The sequence below is a fragment of the Ochotona curzoniae genome, unplaced genomic scaffold (genome assembly GCF_017591425.1).
Source record: "Ochotona curzoniae isolate NIBS_2020 unplaced genomic scaffold, NIBS_Ocur_1.0 contig_2699, whole genome shotgun sequence".
Taxonomy (NCBI): Eukaryota; Metazoa; Chordata; class Mammalia; order Lagomorpha; family Ochotonidae; genus Ochotona; species Ochotona curzoniae.
In genome coordinates, this window is record NW_024465561.1 from 5,117,647 (window position 1) to 5,129,033 (window position 11,387).

General features: G+C 60.3%; 1 protein-coding gene across 1 annotated transcript; it reads right to left on the minus strand.

Moving 5' to 3' along the window:
- Positions 1–2,272: 2,272 nt before the first annotated feature.
- LRFN3 (leucine rich repeat and fibronectin type III domain containing 3) lies at positions 2,273–8,478 on the minus strand. The gene is made up of 4 exons (XM_040976643.1): positions 8,048–8,478; positions 7,547–7,873; positions 5,094–6,524; positions 2,273–2,902 (listed from the first exon to the last, which is right to left on the minus strand). Exons 3-4 carry the CDS (start codon positions 6,506–6,508, stop codon positions 2,437–2,439), a joined length of 1,881 nt encoding a protein of 626 aa, XP_040832577.1. The 5' UTR covers positions 6,509–6,524; positions 7,547–7,873; positions 8,048–8,478; the 3' UTR covers positions 2,273–2,436.
- Between the last annotated feature and the right edge of the window lie 2,909 nt (positions 8,479–11,387).

Sequence of the window (11,387 nt, forward strand, 5' to 3'; positions counted from 1 at the left end):
CCATGCCAAGCAAGCTCCAGTTTAACTTTAAATCCCAGACACAGGTGTTCCTGCATGTGCCTGAGGTTGGGGTGTGAGTGGGGAACACGGGGTGTCATGCTAGAGGGGTCAGCCTGCCCCTGTCCCTCCTTCTAACCAGCTGTGTGTCCCCCTCCCGGCCCTGCCCTTCCTCACACACATTCCCCACAGCCTGTGCTGTCACACTCTTCCCAGCAGCCTTAGGATCCTACACCATTAGCCTCCACCCTCCCCCGACCCCCGACCCCTCAGCAATGCTGTTCCACATGCATCAAACCCCCTTTCTACTCCCTCAGCTACTTAATTCTAACCTCACAGCTGAGGCCTCACCTCCTCTGGGAAGTTTTCCTGGGTTAGAGCCTCCTGCCTAGAGTGAGTGGCATAGGTCCGGGGCCTGCACTTGTCTCCAGCCTGTGGAACACAGTAGGTGTCCAGTACAAAGGGTTGCATTTTAGGAACAGTGAGCTCTGGCTCCCCCTCATGGCAGCAACTGGTAATTTGCAGTTGGCACAGCCTTCCCCCCACCCCCCCATCCTGCTTTGGGCCTCTTGTCCCCTCTCATAGCCTCACTCTCCCTGGTAACCTCACTTGACCTTGGCCACCCAAGGGTAACAGAGAACAGGAAGGACTTCATTATGCTGCTGGGGACCTGAGCAGGTGGGCAGGGCCTCCAGTGCCTCCCACAGTTGGTGGACTATCATTTCTAAGGCCTGGTACCCCTCCAAAAGATGAGGCCCTGCCTAAGCTTGGTCACTTCCTGAGGACAGGGTTGTGTGTATTAGACTGTGAGGACAAACGCTCCAGTCCTGGGCCCTCTCCACGTGGCTGGCACCTGCATCGCTCCAGAAGGTGTACAGGACCCAAGAGCTTTCCATGTTCCTCCCTTTAGAATCCCCCTTCCCAGAGGGGCAGGATTGGGGTGGAGGCATGATTTTACATCCCACCCATGCCACTCCCTGTAAGGTCTGGCGCTCCACAGGTCCAAGATGCGCTCCTGCAAGCCTCAAGCCTCATGTCTGAGAAACACCTAGGCTGTAGACAAAGGACCAGCCTGGGTAGAAAGTTCTAAATGGATCCGTACCAGGCTTCAAGCCCACAGGATAGTAAGGTCTCTCTGTCTCTACTTTCTCAGCTCTGCCATTCTCAGCAGCTGAATCTGGCACCTGCCCCCACGGGCCCCGCTTGCTGGGGTCCTCCTGGCCAACACTGGCTGTGCTCCTCCCTGGCCCTGCAGCCTGCTCCTCGCTGTGGTCTGCCTTGCCTTCAAATACAGAAAGACCCAGTGGCTGGAAACTGATGCCCCTTGCAGAACCACCTGGGACCTCAGGTCTCCGCCTCTGCTGACCATGTCCCCCTTTTCTGTCCTCGTGCTGGTCTTAGACCAGGATGGCATTCTCTGAGCCCTGCACTGGCTATGGCATCCTTCCCAGACCTGCCCCCTCCCTGTCCCTGGCTTGGCGCAGCCCTGCCAGCTGCCTCCCCTGCTCAGGGGCCTGGGCCTTGCTCTGAGCCCCACCTCCCCCACACTGTGGACCTTCAGCTCTACCACCTGCCCTTGAAGCTTCTCCATCACTCTCTCTATTCTTTCTCCGCCCAACCTCAACGTCACACCTCCCCTCCACTCCCTGCTCCCTGCGCCTGGCCAACTTCTTCCCCTGCCCTCAGTTCTCCCGCCTTGGCTGCCCTGAGCTCCCAGCATCCATCTCCCTCCCCCTCTCTATCCGTCCTCCTCACTAAAGCTCCAACCTGGTGCAGAACCTCCTGGGCATAGAATCCTCCGTGGCTCCCTGGTACTCTGAGTCCGGAGTGAGTGTGAGCTCCTCTCCTCCTAAACTCTACCTCCTGTTTCCTGCAGCACCCCAGGACCTGGGACACACTAAGTCCTGGCTTTCCTTCTGCTCTCTGCTCAGTTGTGCCTTTTAGAGCACACATCTCCTCCTTCTGGAAGCCCTCCTTGATTACTCCTTGTGATGAGTCGGACACCTCTTCTGGGCTCTCAGTCCCCCAGATTTCCCTCACTGTCACCTTCCCAGTCACTCTGAGTATTCATTGTCTACCATAAGGCAGCCCAGTACAGAGCATGGCCAGCATGGATGCTCAAAAACCATCTTCACGCATGGCCACCCCCAACAGGGAACCCAGACTGTCTGGCACAGCAGCCCATCCAGGGACATCCTTCTGCAAAGGCAGCCCTCCCCAGTCCCCCTGTACAGCCACAGACAGAGACAACTGCAAGGGCCCAGGCCCAAACTTAGAAAAATAGGACTTTCTTGTTGTGTCTCTGTGCCCCCATACCCTCCCCTTCAGAGTTTTAAAAACCATGATCAATTTGGTGAGTCTGAGGCAAAGTGTGTCCGCGGGGTGTCCACATCTGGCCATCCCTGGGGACCAGGGGAGTTGCAGAGGTGAGCGCCTAGGCTAGGGCCCCGCAGGTTCGTGGCTGGGCCCCCACGGCTCGCAGTCCAGCTGGACCACGGTGTGGGCTCTGGGCGCGGCAGGCTCAGGGGCGGGTGCGGACGGCGCAGGGCTCAGGGCGCCATTGGTCTGGGAGCAGACACTGCTGACGGGCGCGGCCGCCTTGGTCTTGCCTGGGGGCTGACCACCGTGCACCTTGTAGCGCATAAGCAGCACGAAGATGAAGACCAGCACCGACGCCACGATGACGCCGCCCAGCGCGATGATCATGGTACCACCCAGGAAGGGCGCGTGGGGGGCGCCACACGGCCGCAGCGCTGGCTCGGTAGAGAAGCGGGCGCAGCCCACGGGCCGCGTGGCCGTCAGCCCTGTAGCGCTGTCCTCGTACACGGCCAGCACGCACAGGTCGTAGGTGCGGCCCGATGCCAGGTCAGTCAACAGGAAGGAGTGGCTGTCCGCCGGGATCATCCTACAGGGACGAGCAAGGGCAGGTCAGGACTCTGGCTGTTCCCCTACCTCTGCCGGAGCCCACCCCCCAATACACAGTGTCCCCCCCCCCCCAGCTGGGTTCTCTTCCAGCTGGCTGCCTCATTTCCTTCCAGCCTGCCAAATGCTGGAAGCAGCACCCCAACTCTTTCTGGTCTGGTACTTCAGCCAATTTCACTCCAGCTCATCCTCCCACTTCTTCCCCAAAATGTTCCAGTCTGACTCCCCTTTAAACCTGAACCCCACTTCTAGCCCATTACCCCAATACCCCAGAGGAGGGCCACTGCCCAGTCCCCACACTAACCAGTCTTTCTGGTGCCCACAACCCACCTGTCTGCCCCATTCCCCAGCACCTTGTAGCCAGCCATGCCCCTCTCTAGTTCCCTACCCATTTGGTCTAATTTTCCCCCTTTTATTTCTACCCCCCTTGCCCCATCCTTAGCCACTTTCCCTCCAATCCCACCTCCCAGCCTCCTTCCCTCAATTCCCGCCCCTGTCTGGCCCTCTGCCAGCCCCTGCCCAACATCCTGTCCTCCGCTGTACAGCCACAATCCTCTCGCATCCCACCCACCGATTCCCCCGTCTTGTTGCTTAATTTCTCCAAACCTGCCAACACATTTCCCCTTAGCCCCATAGCCATACCGCGATGACTGCCTCTCATCTGTTTGTCAGGGAGCCCCGTCATCTGACTCCCTTTTCATTAAACGAATGGGCTTCGCTCTCCACTGCTGAGTTCTTCTTCTCCCCGTTGCCCTATTTCACGCCAGCTCTGCCGCCTGCTCCCGTTCATCCCTTTGGCCTGGTTCCCGTCTCCCCCTGCCCTTCTGTTCCCCCTCGATCCTTGCCACAGTTCTTTCTTGCTGGAGTAGAGCATCCTGTGGAAGATTGATTGTGTTTGATAATCTGGTGGATTCCGAAACTGTCTAAATGAGGGAGGCTCGGGGAACTCCACGACTGCCTGTCGGAGGGGGGCAGCGGGGTGGGGGGGCAGCGGGGTGGGGGGGCGGGCGTCAAATCACCCACAGCTGTGTGGGCTAAGCTGCAATTTGTTGAGCTGAAGCCACAGCAGCAGAAGCAGCGGCCACTACTCCTGACCAGTGACCACATTGGAGGGGCCCAGTGTCCTCGGCTGTGGGGGCAGAAGCTGTCCCACTCCCTGTAGGGATGTGGCAGCAATGCAAAAGATGAAGAGAATCCTATCTCAAGAATGGTGAACTTGATAGATCTCAGCTAGCAGACAATTGGAACTCGATTAATTTGATTCACAAAATTAAAAAACTGAGGGAGCAACATTGTGGCATAGCAGTTAAGCCTCCCTGAGAAGCTGGCATCCCACATGGACACTGGTTCGAGTGCCACTTGCTCTACTTCCCAGCCAACTCCTTGTGAATGAGCCCAGGAAGGCAGTGCAGGAAGGCCTAAGTGCCCTTGGCTCCTGCACCCACATGGGAGACCCAGAAGCAGCTCCTGGCTCCTAGCACAGCTCCTAGCACAGCAGCTCCTGGCTCCTAGCAGCATCTGCCTGCCCCCAGCCCTGGTCATTGAGACCATTTAGGGAGTAAACCAGCAGATGGGACAATTTATCTCTCTGTATGTGTCTTTCCCTCTCTCTCTCTGTAACTCTTTCAAATAAATACAAACAAAATCTTGTAAGAAAACTTGAAAGCATTCCAATGTCACCACATGAGAACTCCAAAGACAGGAAGCAGCTCACATGGCACAAACCCAGGCCCCGTCTCCACTTGCCCTCCTCTGGGTAGTCTTCCTCATGGCACAGCTACCTCCTTCACTTCCCAGTGGTCCTGCTGTCCTCCTGTGTGCCCTGCGGCCTGCCCTGGCTGGCGCCTCCTCATGGGCAGAAGCTGGCTTTCCTCTCCTGGCATTTATTCACTCCTCACTCTGCCTGACTTGCTTTTCACGCCTGTGGCCATTTACTCCCGCAGCCTTATTCTTCATGCCTACTGACTTCTCTCACCACTTCTGCTTGCTACCTCTTCGCTTTGCAGCATTTCTTTGCTCCCTCCTGCCTGATTTCTTCTCTTCTTCTCCTCTCTGATTCCCTTTGGAGCCTCATGCCATTTTTCAGCTGGACTTCAGCCTGGGGACTTGGCAGGTGGACTCCTGCCCACCACCCTCCCCTGTACCTCCCCCCACCCCAAGCCCAGCCCCTGCACCTGTAGACTAAGATGTCATCCGCTGAGCTGTTGTACTGGATCTGGTACATTCGGATGCCGGGGATGGGCTGCTGATCGGGCCATTGGACGAGGGCAGCCGTGGCCCCGTGCTCAGTCACCTGGACGCCGCGGTCAGTAGGGGACACGGTATCTGCTACCTTAGCGGAGGCCGAGGCGGCGGAGGGCGGGGTGAGGGCATCGGGCTCCCCGTCCCGCGGGGGGTCACAGCTGGTGCTGTTGGCTAGCTGAGGGGGTGGGGGAGGCCCCACGGTCAGCTCCACGGCAGCCGTGGCCTCACCGGCTGCATTGGCCGCGATGCAGGTGAAGATGCCGCCATCGCTCGGCTCGGTGACCAGCAGCTCCAGGGTCCCGTTAGGGAAGGCACGAGCACGGCTCGAGTTACCCAGCAGCCGGCCCTGGGGTGACACCCAACGCACTCGGGGCTCCGGGTCCCCCACTGCCCGGCAGCGCAGGGCAGCAGGTCGACCCGCAGGCACGGCCAAGGGCGGTGAGCGATGGGTCACCACGGGCGGCTCACACACAAACTCCTCCTCGCCCACGGCCCAGAAGTAGCGGCCTCCCAGGGCAGGGGGTGAGGCGCAGGCCTCGAGGTCGTCCTCCCGTGCCAGGCGCCGCAGCCACACCAGCTCGCAATTACAGTGCAGGGGGTTCCCGCCGAAGGCCAGCACCAAGGCAGAGGCCGGTGAGCCCCGGGGCCTGGCGAGCAGCGGCAGGCGAGAGAAGAGAGGGTCCGGCGGGATGGTGGTCAGGCGGTTGGAGGTCATGTCCAGCCGTGCCAGCTTGTGTAGGCGAGAGAAGGCACCGGCGGGCACGGAAGCCAGCAAGTTGTGGTCGAGGCCCAGCGTGTTGACGTTGCCCAGGCGGCCCAGGGCTTCCCAGGGCAGCTGCTCCAGGTTGTTGTAGGATAGGTCCAGGTCCTCGAGCGTCTCGGCGCAGTCATCCAGGGCCCCGGCCGCCAGTGCTGCCAGCTGGTTATTGCTGAGGATGAGGTGGCGCAAGTTGACCAAGCCGCGCAACTGGCCCTCGCCCAGCGAGGTCAGCCGGTTGCCGTCGAGGTGCAGGGCGCGGAGGGCGCGGAGGTCGGCAAAGGCGCCGGCGGCCACGTGGCGGATGGTGTTCCGGGACAGGCTCAAGTGCAGCAGGCCCGTCATGTTGGCCAGGTCGCGGCGGCGCACAGCGGCAATGAAGTTGTCAGCCAGGCGCAGTTCAGCTGCCCGGCGGTCCAGCGAAGGGGGCACGAACAAGAGGCCCGCCCCTGGACACAGCACACTCAGGGGCAGCGACTGTGTCTGGCAGCGGCAACGACGGGGACACGGGCTGGGGGTGGCCGGCTGGGGTGGAGATGAGGCAGGGGCCAGCGGCAGCAGGCAGAGGAGCAGCGGGAGGACGGCCATCGCGGGCGGGGGAGGCCTGCAGGCAAGGTGGGGGGCGTTAGGGCAGGTTAACGCTGGAGGAAGGGTCCCCCCCTTAGGGCTCAGCCGAGAGCAGCAGAGTTGGCCCAAGATGCTCGGAGGGATAGAGCAGAGCGGCCAATCCTGGGCAAAGCCTCAGAAGAAAGCTGAGTACTTTAGAGGTGTGGAGTGCGAGGGGCCAGGGCCGGAGGGGCAATGGGAAGAGGTTGGGCAGGACCAGAGGGAGGCGGATGAGAGGTGGTCAGCCGGAGCAGTGGACAGATGTGACCAAAAGCTGGCCAAGTAGTCAGAAAGAGGGAGAAAGGTATACATAAGCCAGGCCACTAGAGAGCAGGACAACGGGTCAGGATGGGGCACTGGGGGGACAAGTCATCACAGGAAACAAAACAGACAAGGAACAGGAGAGGGAGAGAGAAGGAAAGGCCAGAAGCGGACAAGTGGCTGTGGATTGGGATGGTGGAAGACGCTGGAAAGGCCAGCTGGGCAGGATGAGGCAGAGGAGTCGGGCAGGGTGGCTGGGGGAAGTGTGGTGCTCGGAGATGTCTGAGAAGCGTGGGGCTGGGTACAGACGCAGCTCCGGGCCGGTGGGCAGAGGCAGGGAGCTGGGGCGGGCGCTTAGAAAGAAGCACCCTGGACAGAGACACACGCTGGCCAGAGAGGAGCTGCTGACAGGGTGTTGGAGCAGCGAGATGTACACAGAGGTGGCCCTGAGCGACCACGGGACGAGGATGGTCAGAGGCAGAGTGCTGGGGCTGGCCAGGCAGACCTAGGGTGGCCGGCTGGAAGAGGGAGTGAGGGAAGCCAGGGACCCAGAGAGGCCACCCGCTGTAGACAATAGGGCCAGAGAGGGGGCAGGGCTGCTCTGGGGCAGACCCTCAGGGAATGTCTGTCCCCCCTACACCCCTCAGCACCACCAACACCCACAAGGGCCCAAGGGACTCGGGTCCTCCTCCTCCGCCTCCAGCCTCAAAGCTCCCCCCAAGTCGCTCCCAGACCACAGCAGACTCCCAGTGGTCTTACCTGAGCTGGAGGGAACCCCTCGGAGCAGAGTCCTCAGGCTCCTAGGGGTGCGGGCCAGAGGTCAGGGCACGGGAGGGGCTGTCCATTCATGCCTTCCCTGCTTCCCCAGCCTCTGTGGAGGGACAGCTGGTTGGCTCTCAGTTCCAATTTGAGGCTGTGAAATACCTGAGCCTTGAAGGTTGTGGGGGGTTCCAGGCGTACCCCAAACACCACTGGGAGCCAGAATTAGAGAGCCAGGCTCCCCTCTGGCTTGTGAGGGGTCAGGGTCTCCCAAGTATCGGTGCTGGAAATTCAGTGTCTGAGTCCGAAGAATCCAGTCCAGGGGTTCTGTGTTGGGAGATCAGGGTTAAGAGCGGGCAGTCTGCAGCCCCACATTTCAGCATCCGACCCGAAGCAAGCACCTCAGAGCCTCGTTCAGATTCAGGTCCCCCTGGAAGCTCAGGGTTCTAAATTCCAGGGGTTCAGGTCACCCAAAGAGTGGGTTCCTGGGTGGAGACTTACAAATCCAGACCGGGATTTCAAGGCCCCGGGCACAGATTTCCGAGTTCAGTTCCAGATCTTGAGATGCCACATCTTGAGGTCTGGGTTCCAAACCTTGGGGTCCTAGGGATGGGCGTTGAGATGGCAGCCCCAGATACTGGGGGGGTCCAGGCTCCAGATCCTGGGGTTCCACTGCTGATCTCAGCAATCTATCTCCAGATGAGGGTGCCAGGCTCCGATTTCTAGATAAGCTTGTTTCAGTCTAGGGGTGCAGGCCCCTCAATGTCGGGGTGCAGGTCCTTGGTCTGCGACGGCAGCGTTGGGGCTGGCTGCAGATGTTCCGGGAAAGAGGCGGTGTGGCGGGGTGCCTGTCGGCTGCAGTGGGTAGGGGGCGGCCGGGCAGCCCCAGGGCCAGGGTGGGGCCAGGCCTGGTCGCAGACGGACAGACAGACGGGGGAGCGCAGGGCTGGAGGTTCGCGGCGCCGGCTGGGCTGCAGGGGGGAGGGGCCGCGCTGCGAGACCCCTCCCCCGCCGGGGCCGGGGCTGGGGCCGGGCGGGGGCCGGGCAGGCGGGCCGGGGCCGGGGGCCGGGCGCTGCCGCGGCCTCCTCGCCGGGAACCCAGGGCCGCGCGCGCATCCGCGCTTAAAGGCGCAGGCCCCGCGCGCGCCCGCGCTTAAAGGCGTAGGCAGCCCCCGCCCCTGGGAAGGCGCGCCCCTGGCCCCACCTCCCGAGCAGTCGCCCTGGAAGACAGCAGACAGAGGGAGAGAAGACAGGCTGAAAGACCGGCTGACTCAGGTGGACAGGAAGCAGAGAGAGAATGGCACATGGCCCTGCAAACTAGAGACGCTGAGAGAGTCGAGGGGCAGGGGCCAGAGAGGCGGAAGCAGTCAGAGGCACAGACAGGTGCACCGACAGGCAGGTGTGGTTCCCAATGCAGCAGGAGGGGAGGGGATGCACTGGGGCGGGGGTGTGCTTGTGGGTCCAGCGCCCACTCAGCCCGAGTATAGCCTCCACCTCCTAGAGCCCCCCAGACCCAGCTCCCTCTACCCCCGTCCTCCACCCACATCTAGCACCTCCCTGGGGACGGGAGCTTCCTCCATGCCGCTTCCCAGCTCCACCCAGTAGCAGGCCTCATCTTTCCAATGGCTGCCAGGGAGAAACGTGGCTCCGTGACCCTGTGCCCTCTGAGTGTTTTAGGGCTAGCCCTAAAGATACCCTGGCCAGCCCTCCTGGGAGGAGGGAAAGACAGCAAATGGGCAGAGGCAGGGGTTAGCTGTGTTGCAGAGATGTGTCTGCTGTTCTCTCCTGCGTGCTCAGCTCCACGTCCACATAGGAGACCCTACTGGGAACTGGGGCCGACCGGTGACAGGAGTGTCTGCCTAGCCCCAAGCTTGGGAGAGGGTGGCAGATGGTGTCCCAGGCAGGGGTGTGTGGGTGGTAGTCTATGCAGGCGCATGGGAACTCGGTAATGTCACCTGACCTCCTGAGAGCCCAGGGCCAAAGGAGGTCCCTCATGAGCATGGGGGAGACTGGGTGGCCCTGGGGGGAGCCCCCTTGTGAGTGCAGTCAGGTGACCTGGCAGTGGACTTGGGCTCCCCGCACTGCTTAGGAAGACTAAGGAATCATGGCTAAAATTAGTTCAGCCCTCGGGCCAGGCTTTCCTGTCATTGAGGAGTTGAGTTCCTGGCTCTAGGGAGACCAGCCACTCTGCACTAGGCTGTGGAGCTGGGTGAGGGCTTCCTGGGTGCTGGAGCTGGGTGAGGGCTTCCTGGGTGCTGGAGCTGGGTGAGGGCTTCCTCTCCCAGGAGAGGGAGGAGTGGGACCAATGAGAGAGGAAGCTCACGGAGGGGAGCCCTGGGCGGCGGCTCAGTTCTGCTGTAGGACTTGAGGGAACTTGGGGAACACAGCCAGGTTCACAGACGTGTTGCCCACCAAGTCTCCCCCACCCAGCCTCAGATGATAACTTTGTCCGGAGAGCCAGATCACGTCAGAGTTGGAGAGGCCAAGGGGTTCATGGCGTGGCTTTGCGGACCTGAGCCCAGGGTTCCTGACTCAGGAGGTCTAAGGTGGGGCCCAGACATTTGTGTATTTAAAAATAATTATATATTTATTTGAAAAACAAGAGACAGTGTGTTCACCTCCACCTGCTGGTTCACTCCCCAGATGGCAAGAGCCTGCAATTTTATTCCCATATTCTCTGCCAGGAGCTAGATGGGAAGTGGAGCAGCTGGGACTGGAACTGGTGCCCATAGGGGATGTTGGCGTTTCAGGTAACAGCTTAATCTTTAGTGCCACAGTGTCAGCCCCAAACATTTGCATTTTTAACAGATTCACAGAGACAGGTCTTTTTAAGGCGCTCAGATTACCTGATTGAAGTACTGGTTCCTTGGCTGCCGATCCAGCTCCTGCCAGTGGCAAGTGCTGATGCGCCTGAGAGACCCAGGTGGCACTGCTGGCTCCTGCCCGGTCCAGTGAAAGCATCTGGGGAGTGAGTCAGTGGATGGACGATCTCTCTCTCTATCTCTCTCAATATATCTCCCTTACGGGATCCTGGCATGTACAAGGCGAGGATTTAGGCACTGGGCCATTGTATCCAGCCCAAGATACAATGGTGCTGCTGCTGGCATGGGGTCCATACTCAGAATGATGAGGCTAAACTAAGAATGTCTACAATGCACAGGGACCTGACTGCCACAGCCAGGCTGGCAGGTTGAAGGGCCTATGTGCTCCAGGTAGTGCAGAGGCACAAGCGTGGATTCAGAAACACAGAGCGGGTCAGTCTCTCTTGCTTGTGCCCAGCCCGGGAGGCTTCCTGGAGTAGTTGGCTGTTATGCTGAGATCTGAATGACCAAGCTGGGCAAAGGGATGTCTCGTCCCGTTGGTGAGCAAGTCAGCTGGGCTTGCTCGCCCCAGCACGTGCAGCCCATGGGTTCCTGGGGGTGCCTGTACCATACTGTATGTGTCTGCAGCTGCAGGAACCCCTCATTAGCTCCTGGAAGGGGAGTCTGGTAGGCTAACTGTTTGGGGGACTCTTGCTTAATTACTGTATTTGCTTAATTGCTACATCTGGAGAAGGGGCCGGAAGCGGCAGAAACAGCCTCGGCAGAACTCATTCTGCTGAGGAGGCCTTAGAGGGAGGGGGACTGCTCAGCTCTACACAGAGTGCCGTGCATAAAGAATATGCCTGGATACACACAGACATGCATGGGTTGTGCCCACTCTCACGCATGCACACTGGGGTTCTGAGGCTCACTGGTACATACACCTGCAGGCACCTGGTACACACACACACCTGGACCCATGTTCAAATACAGCCATAGGCTCACAGCAGTGCAGGGCACACACACAGCCTCACACCAGG

Excerpts from the sequence above, each read along its gene's own strand:
- LRFN3 (XM_040976643.1), bottom strand. The coding sequence starts at position 6,508 with ATGGCCGTCCTCCCGCTGCTCCTCTGCCTGCTGCCGCTGGCCCCTGCC. Across the intron at positions 2,903-5,093 it reads GATGACATCTTAGTCTACAG|GATGATCCCGGCGGACAGCC; the intron begins GTGCAGGGGCTG and ends TCGTCCCTGTAG.